The sequence below is a fragment of the Halichoerus grypus genome, chromosome 4 (genome assembly GCF_964656455.1).
Source record: "Halichoerus grypus chromosome 4, mHalGry1.hap1.1, whole genome shotgun sequence".
Taxonomy (NCBI): Eukaryota; Metazoa; Chordata; class Mammalia; order Carnivora; family Phocidae; genus Halichoerus; species Halichoerus grypus.
The window spans coordinates 156,496,155-156,516,812 of NC_135715.1; the positions used below are offsets into that span (position 1 = coordinate 156,496,155).

The window sequence follows — 20,658 nt, forward strand, 5'->3', positions numbered from 1 at the left end:
AAAACCATGTCTAGGCGAGTTGTTAATGGGAAGACTGGGGGCTGGGGCCTCCTCTCTGGGTGTACTGCCCAGGCGCCTGCCAGCTGCAGGACTGCCAAATGCCCAGTTCTCGCCAGTGATAACATGCTACCCTGTCTTTACACGACCAGAATCCCACAGATCTTAGCAGAGCAACTGGCACACAGTAAGCACTCAACCATAATTTTTGGAAAAAGAAAAAAAGGAATGAGAGATGACAGAATTTGGGGGAAGCTAAGAAAGTCTCTTCTCAGATTATGAGCAGGTATGGCAATGCAACCAAACCCACTTGCAAAGGGCATGAGGATTCTATCTGAGATCACCTCAAACAGTCCTCTTTCGAGGCAGCTAATGCTGTATGTGAACCCTCAGCTTTGGGGTACCTTCCCCAGGTGCAGTAGATGGGTTAGGCAGAGATTCTAGGGAGCAACCTTAAGAGCAACCTGTACTAGGAGCCAAGTGGCATGAAGTTTTATACATGCAAATATCCCACTATCCATCCACCTTTCCCACTCTAAGTCCATCTCTAGAACAAAGACTGATGCACATTTTAGCCTAATTTCACTGGACTCAAAATGTGTGTGTGTGTGTGTGTGTGTGTGTGTGAGTGGGTGTGTAGTGGATGTGTTGGTGGGTGTGGCGGGGTGGTGAATGGGCTCAACAGATGTGCTGGTGACTACGCAGGGAGACTGGCGATGAAGCAGGGGCTCCATGCAGTGTGACCAGTTCATCCCAGTCCTTAGGGGATGGTGTCATACCCTCGCCTTGCCTGACTACATATATATGCCCATCAACAAAACACTCTCTTCTGTTCTACAAAATCTCCATCTCAATTTCTCATCAGAATGACACTGAGAAGTGCTTATACTGGATGGTATAAGTGATTGTCATAACAGTTGAACTCAGAGACCCAGCCCCTTTGCACTCTTCTTAGCAGTCAGCCTCCAGGGACACCCAAACACCATCGCTGCGGTCGTGCACTGAGGCCTCACGCTGCAGCAGCACCTTCTACGGGGGAGCTGCCACTGCTGGGTGTGGCTGTCAGTCCCAGAGGCTCCTAGAGAAGAGCTGGTGACTACCAACTCCTAGCGGGACACCAGCTGAGACAGAGTGGTGGGTGAGTTTGTTGGCCCGGTCACCCCCACGGAGAGTTTGGGGATCCTCACTCTGAGCTGTTGCATTTCCCTTCGATTAGGGATGTGGAGAGGAAGCCTTACTGGTGACAGGATAAGTCTTCCTCCCCACTCTGAGATCTCATCCAGTACAAGAACCAGAGCCTCACACCTCCTCCGAGACCCCGATTTCAAGTGCAGGCAGAAAAAGCAGAGTTGCAATTACGCATGTGCTCATCTTGCTCTCACAAGCTTGTGTTTAAATAGCTCACAACTTTTTAATTGTGGTATTTGGTTGATTTTGTGGTAGGCTGTAGACTCATGTATTGTTGGCTACATCAAATCTTTAAAGCCAAAATGTGTTCTTCAAATTTCCTCAATTTTTAAAATTTAACTACTAGGTAGTAATACTTTTAAAAAATTGTTAAAATGTATAATCGTCATTTATTATGTACACTGTGGTAAAGCCTTTAAGAAAATTATCTTTCTTTTGCCCTCATTTTACAGTTGGGAAACTGAGGCCCAGATGGGGTAAGTAATGTGTCTGAGGTCACCAGTGGGTGAAGTTGGGATTGGAATTTGAGTCAGTCTTTCTGCAGCCTGTGCCTTTACCCATGTACTGCTTTCATTATTAGTTATTATTGTGTTACTATGCTTTCATTTTAAGAGCAGCCTAGTTCTAGGAACACTTAGGTACTTTTTGTAACAGAGGAAGCCGCCCGAGGCACCTCACTTACAGCTAAGTGGAGTGGACTCTTGGTAGCACCGGAGTCTGAGTCTTCAAAACCATTGTTGGTTCTTTCTAAAAGCTGTGAAGACAAAAAGAAAACATTTGTACGTGAGTAAAATTTGCAGAAGAAATCCTCCTTTAAGGATACTAATGTTGACATCAATGCAAAAGGGGCTTTGGAAATGTAAAAAATAACGCAACTTAGCAATATACGAAATCTGGTGCAGCATATCCGAAACAAATAAGAAATCAAACACGGCATATCTAAAACAGGTACTCTAACTGAATCTTTCAACTTCTAGATCATCTCAGCACTTGCTAATAAAAAAAGGCTTTCATACTTGAAAGATGCTCAGCCTCACCAATCCAGGAAAATAATTCATGTTTAATCCACTTTTCACCCAGCAGATTGTAATAATGAAAAATTATAATACCTAGTGTTTATTCCATCATCAAAAACATATACTGGAGGTAGTGTTGGAAGAGACATATAAATCTCCTGTTCTCATGGAGCTTACATTCTAGGGAGGGAAATCAGAGACAAACAAATGAATACAGAAATAAGAAAATATCTGCTGATGACATATGCTATAATGAAAATAAAATAGGGTGATGTGATAGGGGATGACTGGGAAGTTACTTAACAGCTGATGATTAGGGAAGTCCCCTTCAAGGAAGTGACAATTAAAGTAAGACCTAAATAATAAGAAGAATTACACCAAGTAAAAGTGTGTCAGGAGAGTATTCTGGAGGAGGAAGTTGTGGAGAAGGGAGTACAAATGCATCAAGGGGGGATGAACATGGTGAGCTGAAGGAACAGAAAGGATAGTGTGACCAGGGTATGATGCTGGTGAAGGTATCAGGAAAAAGACATTCTCATGGACTCTTGGTGGGGACAAATTGTTAAAACCTTTCTGGGCAATTTGTACATACCTCTGACCCTAGGAATTAATTCCCAATAAATAATGAGACAAGTGCACAATGATGCATGTATAAAGAAAATTCTTCAATGAATATTTGATGAATGATTACCCATGTGCCTAGACACTGAAGATTCAATAATAAATAATATATTAAAATATCAATTTTCTTGGGGGACATAGGGTAGGCAATAAAAGAAAGAAGTTATGAGTTAATTAGAAAACAGGGGAGGAAGGTTCAGAGGGCCAGAGGGGAGATCAGTTTGGAACTTAAATAGGTGATCAGGGAAGATCTTACTGGCTGAGAAAATTCTGGAGGGTGATGAGAGAGCCTTGTGGACATCTGGGGAAGGAGCATTCCAAGCAGAGGGGCCAGCAACTGCCAAGTCCCTCTGGAACAGGTGTGCTTAAGAACATCCATGATGCTGGAGCAGAGTGAGCAAGGACGAGAATGACAGGAAAGGAAAGAGAGATGGTGGCAGTGGGGGTGGGAGTGTCATCAAGAGCCTTCTGGGTTGCTGTAAGAATTTTGACTTCTCATCCTGAGATGGAATGTCACTGGTGTGTTTTGAGCAGAGAGATGACATGTTCTAACTTTTAGACTCTAGGGAGGGCACAGAGAGAAACTGGGGCAATAGTCTAAGAGAGAAATAACAGTGGCTTAAAGCTGTGGAGAGCAGTAGGGATGGAGAGAAGTAGTTGGATTGTAGATATTTTTGGAGGTAGAATCAACAGGATTTCTTGATGGATTGGTTGAACATGAACGTAAGAGAAAGCGAGAAGTCAAGGATGACTCCCAGGATTTTGTCCTATGCAAATGGAAGGATGGCAGTTCCATGAACTGAGATGGAAAAGAACAAAGGTGGAATATACATAGTAGGAAAGAATGAAAGTTTGGTTTTGGAAATGGTAAGTTTGAGATGTTTTTAAGGCATCCAAAAGTGCATGCTAACCAAGCAGCTGTTGGGCACATGGGTGTGGAGTTCAGGTATTTAAATCCATAAGATTGGATGAGATGCGCAAGAGAGTAAAGTAAACAGAGATGAGAGATAAGGAGAGAGTTGGAAAGATGAGGGGGAGTCAGCAGGGAGACAGATTGAGCAGATGAACTAGAAGGAACACCAGGAAGTGTGAGGTCTGGAAACCAAGTGAAGAAAAAGTTTCAATGAGATAATGAGTAACCATGTCAGAAGTCCTGATAGGTCAAGTAAAATGAGCCCTGAGAATTGACCACTGGGCTTGGCAACACAAGGCTATTAGTGACTCTGTGAACAGCAGTTTATCAAAACACTGTTTATATGAAAAAAAATAGAAAAAGAGACAGCAACAAAGATGGGTTAAATAAATTAGAAGTGGGACAGGGACTTCTGGGGAAAATGGTGGAGTAGGAAGTTCCGAGGCTCACCTCATCCCAATACAACTAGTTAACACCCACATCAGTGTAAATAACGCAGAAAATGATCCAAAGATTGGCAGAACAGACTCTCCACAGCTATGAATTGAGAAGAGGCCACATCAAATTGTGTAGGAAGGGCAGAAATGTGGTTGGGAGCTAAACGGACCTGTGGGACTGTTTGAGGGAGGGAGGAACAATAGGGGTACAGAGAAGGGAGAGAAACAGAAAATTACACCAAGCACCTGGGCATGGGAACCCGCACAGGGAAGATGAATCCCCATAACATTTGGCTTTGAAAACCAGAGGGGCCTAATTTCTTGAGTTCTTACATTCAGTGGGGCTTACCACCTGGAACTTTAAAAATCAGTGAGCTCAGCTCTGGGAGAGCCAGGAGAGTAATAGGAAACGGAGTCCTGCCTTTAAAGAGACAGCACAACAAATAGCCCAGCAGAGATACAGCACAGAATCAGCAGTTTGAAAAATGCCTGGGATACAAGGGAAGATTTATTTACTAATCTCAGAGCATGTGCTGGAGGGGCAGGGATTTTTAGAAGACCATTCCAAGAAAAAAAGAGTTGGCAGTTATCATTTCCCTCCCTTGTCCCCTAGCCTAGACACATTGACCAACTCTGTGCCAACATTTTCCACCTAACTTGCTCCTGCCCTAGTGCTCTTCTCCAGACCTGCCCCCTTCAATATGTCCTTACCCGGAGCCCACCCAAAGAGGTGCCACAAACCTGGCAGTGCACAAGCAGCCCTGACAGGAGCCAGTACTACATCAAAGTGACTCCTTCCTGGGGAGAGGGGAGGATCACTACACATACCAGTCTGACTGCGGCTCCAGCATGGGCTGGGAGCAGACATCAGGTCTGACTGCAGGCCCTGCTCACTAACAAAAGCTTCTCAGGAGACAACACAGGGAAAGTGCCCTGCAGTTTGGTGCTACTGTATCTCTGGCAAATGCTTGGTCTCACTCAACTCAAACCCAAGGCAGCCCCAGCTGGCCCACTAACAACACAGGGACCAAACCCTGCCCACACAGGCAAAGAGAGATGACTGGACTGAAGGCAAAAGCAGCCCAACCACAACAGTGGGGTGCACACAACACACATAGGAGATACCCCAAAGCGCCAGGTTCTGGTAAATAGGGGACTTTGCACTGCAGGGCACTACTGGACCTCTTCTTCATAAGGCCACTATTTTCAAGAGCAGGAGATGTAGTGGACTTTCCTAACACATAGAAACACAGACAGGGAGTTAGACAAAAATGAGGAGACAGAGGAATATGTCTCAAATGAAAGAATAGGACAAAATCACAGCAAGGGAACTAAAACAAATGGAGATAAGTAATATACTTGATAGAGAATTTAAAGTAATGGTCATAAAGATACTTACTAGACTTGAGAAAAGAGTGGAGAACCTCAGTGAGACCCTCGACAAAGAGAAAACATAAAAAAGAACCAGAGATGAACTCAATAAATGAAATTAAACATTTCCTAGATGAAATAAATAGTAGACTACAGGAAGCAGAAGAATGGTCAGTAACCTGGAGGACAGAGTAATGGAAAGCAATCAAACTGAACAATCAAAGAGAGAAAAAGTAATAATAAAAAAGGAAAAAAGACTTAGGGAATTCAGTGACACCATCAAGCATGATAGCATTCACATTATAGGGATCCCAGAAGAAGAGATAGGAAAGGAGGCAGAAAATTTATTTGAAGATATAATATCTGAAAACTTTCTGAATCTGGGGAAGGAAACAGAAATCCAGATCCAGGAGTCACAAAGATCCCCCAACAAAAATCTACCCAAGGAGGTCCACAGCAAGATACATAGTAATTAAAATGATGAAAAGAAGTGATAAAGAGAATTTTAAAAGCAACAAGAGAAAAAAAAGCAGTTACATAAAAGGGAAGCCCCATTAGGCTATCAGTGGAGTTTTCAGTAGACACTTTGCAGGCCAGAAGGGAGTGGCATGATATATTCAAAGTGCTGAAAGAAAAAAACCCAGCAACCAAAAACATTCTATCCAGCAAGGCTATCATTCAGAATAGAAGGAGAGATAAAAAGTTTCCCAGACAAAAGTTAAAGGAATTAATCACCACTAAACTAGCCCTACAAGAATATTAAAGGGGACTTTTTTCTTTTCTTTTCTTTTCTTTTTTTTTTTAAGAGAGAAAGCAAGAGAGAGCACGCACGTGTGTACACAAGCAGCATGGAGGGGCAAAGGGAGAGAAAATCCCAAGCAGGCTCCACACTCAGCACTGAGCCTGACTCGGGACTCAATCCCACCACCCTGAGGTCACAACCTGAGCCTAAATCAAGAGTCAGATGCTTAACCGACTGAGCCACCCAGGCACCCCTAAAGGGACTTTTTGAATGGAAAGGAAAGACCATAAGTAGAAGAAAAGTAGGAAGCAAAAAGCAGTAAAATTAGCTATATTATAAAAACGAGTCAAGGGATTCACAAAATAAAAGGATGGATACCATATATCTAAAACATGGGGGTGGGAAGAGGAGTAAAGAATGGGTTCAAACTTAAGCAATCATCAACTTAATATACACTGATACTGGTAACCACAAATTAAAAACTAGCAATAGATATGCAAAAAATAAAGAGAAAGGAATCCAAGTATATCACTACAGAAATCCAGCAAACCATGAAAGAAAAAAGCAAGAGAAGAAAGGAACAGAGAAGAACTACAAAAACAACCATAAAACAAGTAACAAAACAGCAATAAGTACATACTTATCAATAACTACTTTGAGGGGCAACTGGGTGGATCAGTCTGTTAAGTGTCTGCCTTTGGCTCAGGTCATGATCCCAGAGTCTTGGGATCCAGCCCCACATTAGGCTTCCTGCTCAGTGAGGAATCTGCTTCTCCCTCTCCCCCTGCTCATGCTCTCTCTCCCTCTCAAATAAATAAAATCTTTAAAAAAAATAACTACTTTGAATGTAAATGGACTAAATGTTCCAATAAAAAGACGTGCGATGACGGAATGGATAAAAAAACAAGATCCATCTAAATGCTGCCTACGAGACTCATTTCAGACTTAAAGACACATGCAGATTGAAAGTAAAGGTATAGAAAGGCATTTATCATGCAAATGTAAGTGAAAAGAAAGCCAAGGTAGCAATACTTATATCAGACAAAATAGACTTTAAAACAGACTGTAACAAGAGACAAAGAAAGAAACTATATAATCATAAAGGGAATAATCCAACAGGAATTTGTAACAACTATAAATATTTTTTGCACCCAACATGGAAATGCCCATATATATAAAGCAGCTAATAACAAACATAAAGGAAGTAACTTACAATAATACAATAATAGTAGGGGACATTACCACCCCACTCACATTAATGGATGGATCATCTGACAGAAAATCATCAAGGAAACAGTGGCTCTGAGTGACACATTGGAGTAGACGGATCTAATAGATATATTCAGAACATTCCAACCTAAGACAGCAGAATACACATTCTTTTCAAGTGCATATGGAATATTCTCCAGAATAGATCACATATTAGGCCACAAAACAAGTCTGAACAAATTCAAAAACACTAAAGTCATACCATGTATCTTTTCTGACCACAACACTATGAAACTAGAAATCAAGCACAAGAAAAAACTCTGGAAAGAACACGAACACACGGATCTTAAATAACATGCTGCTAAACAATGAATGGGTCAGCCAAGAAATCAAAGAGGAAATAAAAAAATACATGGCAGTAAATAAAAATGAAAATATAATTGTCCAAAATCTTTGGGATGCAGCAAAAACTGTCCTAAGAGGGAATTTTATAGCAATACAGGCCTACCCCAAGAAGCAAGAAAAATTTTTTCTCAAATAAACAACCTAATGTTACACCTAAAGGAGCTAGAAAAAGAAGAATAAACCAAACCCCAAATCACTAGAAAGAAGGAAGTAATAAAGATTAGAGCAGAAACAAATGAAATAGAAACTGAAGAAAAAAAAAAAACAGATCAATGAAACAATGAAACAAGGAGCTGGTTCTTTGAAAAGATAAACTTTCAGCCAGACTCATCAAAAAAAAGAAAGCAAGAAAGAAAAAGGAGAAAGAAAAAACAGAGAGGACTCAAATAAATAAGCAAAATCAGAAATGAAAAAGAAATGACAACTGATACTACAGATACAAAGAATTATAAGAGAATATTATGAAAAATTATAGGCCAACAAACTAGACAACCTAGAAGAAATGGATAAATTCCTAGAAACATATAACCTCCCAAAACTGAATCAGGAAGAAATAGAAAATTTGAACAGACCAGTTAGCAGCAATGAAAATGAAGCAATAACCAAAAAACTCCCAACAAACACAAGTCCAGGACCAGATGGCTTCACAGGCAAATTTACTAAACATTTATTTAAAGAAGAATTAATATGTATTCTTCTCAAACTATTATTAAAAAAATAGAAGAGGAAGGAAGGCTTCCAAATTCACTCTATGGGGCCAACATTATCCTGATAACAAAACCAGATAAAAACACTCCAAAAAAAGGAGAACTATAGGCCAATATCTCTGATGAACATAGATGCAAAAATCCTCAACAACATTGCAAATCGAATCCAATAATACATTAAAAAAAATCATTCACCACAATCAAGTGGGATTTACTCCTGGGATGCAAGTGTGGTTCAATATTTGGAAATCAATCAATGGGATACATCACATCAATAAGAGAAAGGATAAACCAATATAATCATTTCAATAAATGCAAAAAAAAAATCATTTGACAAAGTACAACACCCATTCATGATAAAAACCCTCAACAAAGCATGTTTAGAGGGAACATACCTCAACATAATAAAGGCCACACATGAAAAACCCACAGCTAACATCATATTCAATGGTGAAAAAACTGAGAGATTTTCTCCTAAGCTCAGGAACAAGACAAGGATGTCCACTCTCACCACTTTTATTCAGCATAGTACCAGAAATCCTAGCCACAGCAATCAGACAAGAAAAAGAAATAAAAGGCATCCAAACCTGTAAGGAAGAAATAAAACTTTCACTCTCTGCAGATGACATGATACTCTATATGGAAAACCCTAAAGATTCTACCAAAAAAATGCTAGAATTGATAAATGAATTCAGTAAGGTTGCAGGATAAAAATCAATATACAGAAATCCATTGCATTTCTATACACTAATAATAAAGTAACAGAGAAATTAAGAGAACAATCCCATTTACAATTGCACCAAAAAGGATAAAATACCTAGGAATAAACATAACCAAGGAGGTAAAGACCTGTACTATGAAAACTACAAAACACTGATGAAAGAAACTGAAAGTGACACAAACAAATGGAAAGATATTCCATGCTCATGGATTGAAGAACAAATATTTTAAAATGTCCATACCACCCAAAGCAATCTGTACATTTAATGTAATCCCTATCAAAACACCAACAGCATTTTTCACAGAACTAGAACAAATAATCCCAAAATTTGTATGAAACCACAAAAGACCCTGAATAGTCAAAGCAATCTTGAAAAAGAAGAATAAAACTGGAGGAATCACAATCCCAGATTTCAAGATATACTACAAAGCTGTAGTAATCCAAACTGTATGGTGCTGGCACAAGAACAGATACATAGAACAATGGAACAGAATAGAGAACCAAGAAACAAACCCATGATTATATGGTCAATTAATTTTCAACAAAGGAGGCAAGAATATGCAATGGGAAAAAGTCTGTTCAAAAAATGGTGTTGGGAAAACTGACAGCGACATGCAAAAGAACGAAACTGGACTACTTTCTTACACCATACACAAAAATAATCTCAAAATGGATTAAGGATCTAAATGTGAGACCTGAAACCATAAAAATCTTAGAAGACAGAATAGTCAGTAATTGCTTTAACATTGGCCATAGCAACGTTTTTCTAGATACATCTCCTGAGGCAAGAGAAACAAAAACAAGAATAAACTATTGGGACAACATCAAAATAAACAGCTTCTGCACAGCAAAGGAAACAATCAATAAAATAAAAAGACAACCTACTGAATGGGAGAAAATATTTGCAAATAACATATCTGATGAAGGGTTAGTATCCAAAATATGTAAAGAACTTACACAACTCAACACCAAAAAAACACAAACAATCCAATTAAAAATTAGGCAGAAGACATGAACAGACATTTCTCCAAAGAAGACATCCAGATGGCCAACACATAAAACGATGCTCAATATTACTCATCATAAGTGAAGTGCAAATCAAAACCACAATGAGATATCACTTCACACCTGTCAGAATGGCTAAAATCAAAAACACAAGAAAAAACAAGTGTTGATGAGGATGTGGAGAAAAATGAACCCTTGTGTATTGTTGGTGGGAATGCAAACTGGTGTAGCCACTGTGGAAGATAATATGGAGTTTGCTCAAAAAATTAAAAACAGAGCTACGATATGATCCAGTAATTCCACTCCTGGTACTTACCCAGAGAATATGAAAAAACTAATTTGAAAGGTATGTGCACCCCTATGTTCACTGAAGCATTATTTACAATAGTCAAGACATGGAAGCAGTCTAAGTGTCCATCAATAGATGAGTAGATAAAGAAGATGTGGTATACGTATAATGAAATATCATTCAGCCACAAAAAAGAATGCAATCTTGGCATTTGCTACAACATGGATGGATCTAGAGACTATAATGCTAAGTGAAATAAGTTAGAGAAAGACAAATACCCTATGATTTTACTCATATGTGGAATTTAAGAATTTAACAAAACAAATGAACAAAGAAAAAAACAGACAAACCCAAAAATGGACTCTTAAATACAGAAAACAAACCGATGGTTACCAGAGGGGATGTAGGTGGGGGGATAGGTGAAGGGGATTAAGAGTACACTTATCTTGATGAGCACTGAGTAATGTATAGAATTGCTGAGTCACTATATTGTACACCTGAAATTAATATAACATTGTATGTCAACTACACTGGAAATAATTTTTTACAAGTTTAAATAAATAAAATCTAAGTAAGTAAGAGTGGTGTAATCACCCATTGAGATAAATTATCCTTATTTATGTTGCTTTAAGTTCTTCTTTGTATAGTGATGTATCCAAAAGGAACAAAAACCCAACACCCAAAGCAGTGATGTGTGGTGAATATGGTGGTACTCAACATCCACTCCAGCGGGCTGTGGAAGCTAGACAGTTATAAACTGTTTCCTAGGCTTCCTTGAACTAGGGTTCCAGATGTAATTTAAGTTCTGCCAATTAGATGCACTGACCTGAAATGCTGAGGACAGACATGAGCTGAGGACATCTCTGTGATTTCCGATGATGGGCACAGTTGTGAAGACTTTGTCTTTCACCTTCCTGGGAACAGGCTCCTAGCTTAGTGAGGGTGGAGTCGCCAGACAGGGATACCGGGCATCCACTTTTTGGCAGTATGGATCAAGCAGGAGCTGTGGGGCTCTAGGGCCAACAGTAGTGGCACTGACAAGCGTGTGCCCCCACAGCCAGGATGATGTGTCCGTGGAGCAGCCGTTCTGGTGGATACTTTCTGATTCCCTGTCACCCTGATCATGGGAAAGGGGTAGCCGCCCCGGCTACTCCAAGCTCACAGTTCAGGCTTATTTCTGGATGATCAGCCAGGCATCTCCTCTTCTATTTATTTTTTTTATTATTTTTTTAATTTAAATTCAATTAAATAACATATAATGTATTATTGGTTTCAGAGGTATAGGTCTGTGATTCATCAGTCTTATATAATACCCAGTGCTCATTACATCAAGTGCCCTCCTTAATGTCCATCACCCAGTTACCCCATCCCTCCACCCCACTCCCCTCCAGCAACCCTCAGTTTGTTTCCTCTGATTAAGAGTCTCTTATGGTTTATCTCCCTCTCTGGTTTCATCTTGTTTTATTTTTTCCTCTCTTCCCCTATGATCCTCTATTTTGTTTCTTAAATTCCACGTATCATTGAGATCATATGATCATTTTCTTTCTCTGGTTGACTTATTTCAGTTAGCATAATAGCCTCTAGTTCCATCCACATCCTCACAAATGGCAAGATTTCATTTTTTGATGGCTGCGCAATATTCCATTGTATATATATACCACATCTTCTTTGTCCATTCATCTGTCGATGGACATCTGGGCTCTTTCCACAGTTTGGCTATTGTGGACATTGCTGCTATAAACATCAGGGTACAGGTGCCCCTTTGGATCTCTACATTTGTATCTTTGGGTAAATCCCATTTTTAAAAATCAAATCTTTTTCTGCTTAAAATAGCTAGCATTGTTTCTGTTTCCTTCAAATGAAACCTGATTGATTCAAAGAGTAATGGAGTTTATCATAGCAGTTTTCTTAATGGGGGAGGCAAGGGGAAATTATACCACTCAATGCACCAGAAAGCAAAACTTCCTAAAATCCACTTTATCCATTTTTCTCCTGGAAAGTCCCAAACTTGTTAAGTAGAAAAACACATTTTAAAGCCATATGTGTGGAACAGTAGCATTTCCATTTTTTAAAAAGAAATCTGTATTAATGTGACGATAGGTGGCAGAAAAAAAGCCTAGAAATACCTACCCTAAAATGTTTAGTACAATAACCTAAGAGCAGGATTATGGATGAATTTTATTTTCTTCTCTTGCCTGGTTTTTTGTTTTTTGCAGTAACTATGTATTGTTTCTGTAATCAGAAAAACACTAAAGCTATTTCTACTTGGGGAAAAAAGCTATTAATCTTCCTTTTCACTCAACAGAATGATGTCCACGGACCCCCCAGATAGGTCCAGAGCTCCTTTCTAGTCAATGCATGTGGAACAAAATGTTCGGATTCTCTGGTAGATCAAATAGCAGTGTAAAATTTATCATCTAAGAGCACATGCTCTTAAATTTGCAAAGAGTACAATGTAAATAATTATATCAGAGGTATAAGGCATTTTATGTTTGTTTTTATTAGTATGAGAATAGAATTCGGAACTTAAACAATCTAAGATAAATTAGACTAATGAGACTAAATTTAATTTTAACTTCAAAGCAAACAACTTTAAAACCAATCTACCGTGCATAGTTGAAATACAAGTAGCCCTAACTGCTTGAAAAGGCTAGAAAGCAGCTGTTCTTTGCTTTGTTTTGCAATATTATCACCTGCAAGACTTCCTGGAATTGACAGTGTGTACCGACACCAAATCCTGTCCTAGAATGAACTTTTAATCAAAGGAACATAGGATCATTTCCACCATTATCACAAACATGATGAACAGAGACAAGAAGACAAAATACTGTTTATAGCCACAAATTAGGTATGTTTCCAGAAGATTATGGAATAAGATTTTTCCACACACATACTTTGATCATTCTAACAGCATGTGATATTTTACTTTTATCATTTACCAAATATTCGCTGAGAGTTATCTCTATGCAGGACCCCGGGTTAGGCACCAGGATTCAACTGTGCAGTGAACAGATGTTGCTGTTGACTCGAGTGATTGTGGAGGCTAATGGGGAACCCAGAGAACTTACCGGGTAATGAAAACAATGGGAGCTAGGATGCAGGATGCTATGGGAGCACGAAGAGGTAACTGACATAACCTTGGGGATCAGAGAAGACTCTTCTGTCAAGGAAGGTCTAGCCTGACACCTGGATGGTAGGAGTCAGCCAGGCACAGAGAGAGAGGGATTTCCAGGCAGAAGGAAGAGCATGTGAGAGCCGCGAGTATAAAAAATTTGAAAAACTTTCAGTTTAATAAGACTATAACAGTATGTAGGGGTGAGGAAAGGATGAGTAGCGGAACGGGAGGCTGGAAACATAAGCAGAAATAGATTCGGTATAGAGTGATTATATCGTTACTGTCCAGTCCAGGACGTTTTTGAGAGCGATGATTGTGGCAGGACAATAGCTGTAAACCAGGACATCAAATCAGGATAATTATTCAGAGTCACTGAAGTGCTCTAAGCAGAGAAGAGGCATGATCATGATAAGATTCTTGGGTATCATAAAAATATCTCTGGCCACAGTGTGGAAAATGAACTGCTTGTGGTGTTGGGGTGGGGATTACAACCCCAGAAACGGGCAGATCAGTTAGGATATTCCAACTCTGGAATTTCTGAATTGTGAATTATTAAGCTGGTGAGACCTGATGGTGGCTCGAACTGCAGAAAAGGCAGTGGAAATGGAAGGAAGTAGGTGCATTCAAGAGTTTCATTCACTCCTTTATTCATTCATTCCATAATTATTTTTTCAGCACTGTGCTAGGCACTGAAATTTTCAGTTTCAAAATGGTCCCTACCCACATGAAACTCATAGTTTAGAAGGTATAGTCTACACCATCCATTGACTGAACAGTGGAGGAAGGGGGAAAGGTGGAGTCAAGGGTGACCCCCAGTTTTCTAGCTTTGGTAACAGGGTGAATGGTGATGCTTTCTCTAAGAAACAAAGAGAATAAGCAAGATCCGGGGAGAGAAAGGTGTGTTGTTGGGTTTTGGTTTGAAGAGCTGCTGGGACATTCCAGGGGAGATGTCTGGTGGACAGATGGATATAATGTTCGAAGCTTGGAAGAGAGAGCTGGGCTAGAGTAATGGATCTGGGAATCACCAGCAGTGGCTGATACATGAAGCCCCCGCCTATGGATGAGACTGCCCAGGGAGAACGTGTAATGAGAGAAGGGAAAAGAACCTAGGACATAAGCCTCAGGAACCTCGAGGTTTGAAAGAGGCAGAGAGTCTGCAACAGGGGCTGAGGAATGGACAGAGATAGAAAAAAAACAAGGAAAGTGAGATGATGATGATGATGATGATGATGGTGGTGATGGTGGTGGTGGTGGTGGTGAGAAATGATGACGGTGATGGTGGTGGTGGTGGCGGCAATGGTTACCAGGGTATGAAGGTTGAGGTGGTGATAAATTATAATGAAGATTCTCATGGGTAACAGCCGGAAAGTTATAAAGCATTTACTATGAGCCAAGCATCCTACTACGGGCCTTACATGGATCACCTCTATCTATCCTCAAGTAATCCATTATGACCTTCTCAAGTTCACACAGCCTGTGAAGGACAGACCACAGAATTGAACCCAGGTCTAACTCAAAACCCATGTTATTTACCCCACAAAACAATGCCTTCCTATCAACTGATAAGCTGAAACTCTCCCCTGATATTTCACAAAGAAAAAAAAAAAAAACCAGCAGGGATGAGTATAGGAGAAAGGAGAGGTGGTTTTGTGGTTTCTTTTCTTCAGGTATGTAAGTCTTCTGAGGTCTCTAACTTGAACAATTTCCTTTATCTTTGTGATTTTCCTCTTCGTCTCCTAAGGAGTGGCGAGTACTCATCTCAGGTACACAGCAGACATCGATTGGAATCTAGCTCCACTAAGGGCTCCTCCCGCTTTAGTGATTCTTCTTTGTTAAGAAGACAGTGTGAAAAGCAACATGCAAGTCATTCAAAACTGGCACTTCTCTTTAGACTTAACTTTTTTTACTTATTTAGAATTTGGTACTGAACATATCAAGTCCAAGGAATGAGCCAGAAACACAGACTGCCCAGACCCCCTATGGTGGGTAAATGTCTCAGGGGAGGAACATGGCAGCCAGAGAGAGACAGAGAGCTCATACCATGACTCATTCTACAAACTCGTAAGTTAGCCCGTGGTCTGCAATATTCCTGGAAGACAACATTGTTCTACAGAGATCAACCTACCTTGTCAAACTCAAATGGAATAGCTCTTTTGAAACACAGTTATAGCTAAGAATGCATGCCAAAGAAGCAGCATCATAAGAAGCAATGAGTTCTGCACATAAAGTTTGTAGTTATAAATCAAAGCATACAATCTTATATGTGTAAGATAAAAGCAGACTAGTTATAACTTTCTCTCCTTTAAAACTATTTCCAATTAATATATCCTCATGCTTATCATCAACATTTACACAATCTATGCATCCACACACTAGTTTTCACATTGAATTACCTGCATAAATTCAACATACACATCCAATATGTTGCCATAGGCTTCTATTGGAAAAATAAAAATTTTGCATTTATTCCAAGGATCAACTTGGTCCTCTGCCTAAACAATCTATTAAAATGGTTGCTTTAATAAAGCCTTTATCTGGACTACTTAATTTTATCCCTTGTCATGTCCAAAATCCCAGAAATACTTCTTTTCTCAATTGGTCAGTCATTTATAAAGCCTGTATAAAGAGTCTAGCACTGCTTGATCTCACTGCTTACCCCAGTCTCCTATCACCTTGCATTTGTCAAGACTCTCCTGGGTAAACAAAACAGAAGGTTTGGGATTAAAGCTACTTCTAACCCCCACTGACAAGTAAAGATAGGTGCTTAAGAACTAGGAAGAGAACAAGCAAACTTTTCAACCATCTTATTTGTGAAATAAAAACTCTCTTTTTCAACTGGGACGTAGCTGGGATGCTCTACAATTTCGTTGGGCCCAAGAAAATTATTGTATTTGAGATTATAGCAATTTATAGGACATTTTCTGAATCTGGACGGTGTTTGCACAGGATTGGAAGGCTCATATAAAGAGCAGCTCCACGTCTTGGATTTAAAAGCCACAAAGGTAATAGAAGGCCAAGTTTAAGCCTCTTTCTCTATGAAGTGAATCTGTGATAACAAAATCAAGAATAAATATGAACTTAATGGTAAGCCAACTGGCCGCTGGGTTAACAAAACAGTAATCTTATCATTCAAAATTGTGAGGGCACACATAAATATTACACTGGAGCTGGAAACCCAAGCTTTATAAAGAGATTATCACTGGCTATTTGAAAACATGGCAGGAAAAACTTCAGGGAATCCCCAGAGACCTCAAGCTGACCTAAACCAGTTTTTAAGTGTGCTTTTCAAGAAAGCAGAAAGCAAATATGGCTCAGACTGTAAGAATGGAAATGTGCGGCCAGTGGGTCTGTGAGCTAACCCTCTCTCTTGTTGGTTCTGGTTAGATTCTGACTACACAACTAGTTTCCACAAGGTAGGAGGGGATAGGAGGAGCTAGAAAACCAATCAGAAAATATCTGCAGGGACCATGTAAAGGAGGTGCTCTGAGGAAAGGTTTAAAAATGGATTTATTTCTCTTTCAGCAGTGAGGACTGAGAGGACATTATGAGTTTTCGAGTCTGTGAAGGGTTGGAAGCAGGCCAAGGCCCCTGGAACGTTGGCACCTCTGTCAGAAATTCTATTTCACATTCCACTTGTCTGTGCTTGAGAATGAAATGCTATTTGGGCAACCTTAGGGCCATTCCTGACCTGGCTGTGGCTCCGTCCAGAATGGGGGCTGGGTCTGCAGAAGTTCCAGACCACCCAGCCTGTGTCAATACTCTCTATTTAGAGGATCCCAGGGGCCCGGGAGAGGGCTCAGGGATCACACAGATCTTTCAGTCTCAGAATAAATATGATGTTCCAGGCCACGCTGGACCCCCGTGAACCCCAGGCCTTTGGGCCTAGCCCAAAATAAACTAGTTTCCCCATGATGGCACATCAGTAACAGCAGTGACTATCTGTTTCTCATGATTCTGCTCACACCCCTTCACAAGCTATTAGAAAAAGCTCTGTTGCTTGAAATTGTTACTAACAACAATTATCGGAAACTCAGGGGTTTCTAGAAATGTACGAATCTAATCTAATTTCTGCCTCCCCCCTCAATTCCATAAGTAAGGAACCATTAACTTTCTACACTTGTGTAAGTCAAGGTCTGTGCAACCTTAGAAGGCGATAACACGAATTAAGGAGGGTGCTACTGGAAGCTTAGCTAGATTAAGTTTCCATTTTTAATTTGGAGCTGATTTTGATTACTCTGCTTATCTCCTCCCTCCAGTATGTATTCAGTTCCTGGTGATTTCCTTGCCAATTAAAAGGCAGAAGAGCCCGTAGTATGTGTAAGGAAGGCTAATGAAACCTGCTGTGAAGATAAAGTCAAATGCAAGATGTAAAATGCATGGAGTTCAAAACCATCCTGCAAAAGCCTTAAAAATGTTCACATATGTTGACCTGTAAATCTACTTCAGAGACTTTATCCTGAGAAAGTTTTAAGCCAAAGCCATTCAATAGTTAAACAGCATAAGCAACCTAAATAGTAGAAGAAGGTCAAAGTTATGGCTTATCCAATAATTGAGTATTATTTAGATTAAAAAATGTTTACTGAGTTCTTAATAGTGTTGGGAAAGGATTATGTCATAATATTTCATAGAAAAAAATCAATGTACAAATTGTATATTTAATATTACCTCATATATGTAAAGAATGAAATATGTGAGTGAGGAGACTAAAATGAAATACAACTGATGCTTGAACAACATGGGTTTGAACCGCATGAGTCCACTTAGGAGTGGATCTTTTACAATACTTGTAAATATGTTTTGTCTTCCTTATGATTTTCTTAATAACATTTTCTTTTCTCTTACTTTATTGTAAGAATACAGTATATAATACATATAACACACAAAATATGTGTTGATTGATATTATCAGTAAGGCTTCTGATCAACAGAGGTAGTCAAGTTTTGGGGGAGTCAAAAGTTATAATCAGATTTTCACAAAACAAATGAGCAAAGGGGAAATGAGAGAGAGAGAGCGGCAAATCAAGAAACAGAACAAACTGAGGGTTACCAGAAGGGAGGTTGGTGGGGGGATGGGTGAAATAGGTGATGGGGATTAAGGAGTGCACTGTCTTGATGAGGATTGGGTGAGGTATGGAAGTGTTGAATCACTATGTTACACCTGAAACTAGTGTAACACTGTATGTTAACTAACTGGAATTAAAATAAAAACTTAAAAAAAAATTTATACTCAGATTTTCAGTATCCCTAACCCTCCCATAGTTTAAGACTCAACTGTGTATCAGTACCCCTAACCCTCCCATAGTTTAAGACTCAACTGTGTATCAACAGGTTAATAATGATTGTTTTGGGGTGGTGGGACTTTGATTTCTTGTGTCCACTTTTTACATATTCTAATCTTTCTATAACAAATATATGTTACTCAAATAAAGAATAGAATAAATTTTTATTTAAAAATAAGATGGTTGAGCCAGATTATTTCCAAGGTCTCTTTAGCTATACTCTGGATGGTATCCAGTCAAAATTTAAGGAGTCGATGTTTTCATGACCATGACTAGTATATCTTCTTCTTTTTTTTTTTTTTTAAAGATTTTTATTTATTCATTTGAGACAGAGAGCCAGCAAGAGGAGGGGCAGGGGGAGAAGCAGGCTCCTTGCTGAACAGGGGGCCCAAAGCAGGGCTTGATCCCAGGACTCTGAGATCAGGACCCAAGCTGAAGGCTGACACTTAATGGACTGAGCCACCCAGGCACTCCTAGTATATCTTCTTATTAAAGAAATAGTACCGGGTGGGAGGATGGGTTAGCCTGGTGATGGGTATTGAGGAGGGCACGTTCTGCATGGAGCACTGGGTGTTATGCACAAACAATGAATCATGGAACACTATATCTAAAACTAATGATGTAATGTATGGGGATTAACACAACAATAAAAAAATTAAAAAAAAAAAAAAAAAAAGAAATAGTACCATTCTGGCCAGTATCAGTGTTAGTTGAATGCATTCCTTTGTGGCCATTAAATTGCAAATTCCTTAGGGGCAGGGACCATCAATACTATGTGGTAGGCATTCAACAAATGTTTGTTGGAATTTAATTTAAATCTGATAAAAGAACAAGAGAGAATTATTGGAATTAGGCACAGGGTGATAACACATTTCCTTGCCTGTTTGAACACTGCAGAACTATCAGAAACATTACTGGTATCCTATATTTTGCCTCTATAAAATAAGTTAAACGACATATTCATTGCTACATTTATAAAACCAACAAACCAATCAGCAAAACAAAGAAACAAACTTGACCTTTCACAGAATATGGTCTTGTAAATGAAAAATGCTCCAGGATAAGTATATCCTTCTATACTACAATGCCAGTTTACTGTTACCAGGTGGTAGTATAACTCATGATGAGGTGATCCTCTGTTCTTCTGCCATAAGGAACTAAAGGAAACTAGTATCAAATGAAATTTGGTAAGATTGATGGACCAATACTATGAAGAAGAAGATATACTAGTAAGAGAATTCCAAATGCATTTTCTGGTTGTAAATATCTAAATCAGTCTAGAAAAAGCCAAATAATATGTTTTTGAAATAACAAAACAGTATGATTCTTTTAATCTTGCCATAGGCATTCCAGATGAGGAAGAGTATTAAGATTAACTCAAGAAAAAAAAAAAAGTTGCTATCTTTAGGGATAAGGGATCCTGGTTACCAAAAACACAAGGACTGCTCCAAGGCTAGAAGAAGCCAAAACTGATTATGGAGGAGACAGGGGTTTTAACTTTGTAGGAGTTGCAAAGAATCACTGCAGAAGCCATCCCAAAGTGTAAAAAAAAAAAAATCCTCAAAGTGCTCCCGCATTATTTTGGAGGTTCCATGGCAGCTTTGGTCTTAAATTGTTTAACTAATTCTCAGAACTCTTAAATTC

At 39.3% G+C, this 20,658-nt stretch overlaps 1 protein-coding gene across 5 annotated transcripts in view; it reads right to left on the bottom strand.

Moving 5' to 3' along the window:
- ANKRD44 (ankyrin repeat domain 44) overlaps nt 1-20,658 on the bottom strand; it is a 319,460-nt gene that overhangs the window by 37,892 nt on the left and 260,910 nt on the right. For all 5 annotated transcript variants that reach the window (XM_078071145.1, XM_078071141.1, XM_078071144.1 and 2 more), the window contains exon 17: nt 1,868-1,939. In XM_078071145.1, the coding sequence (XP_077927271.1) occupies nt 1,868-1,939 (72 nt within the window). The remainder of the gene's footprint in view (nt 1-1,867; nt 1,940-20,658) is intronic.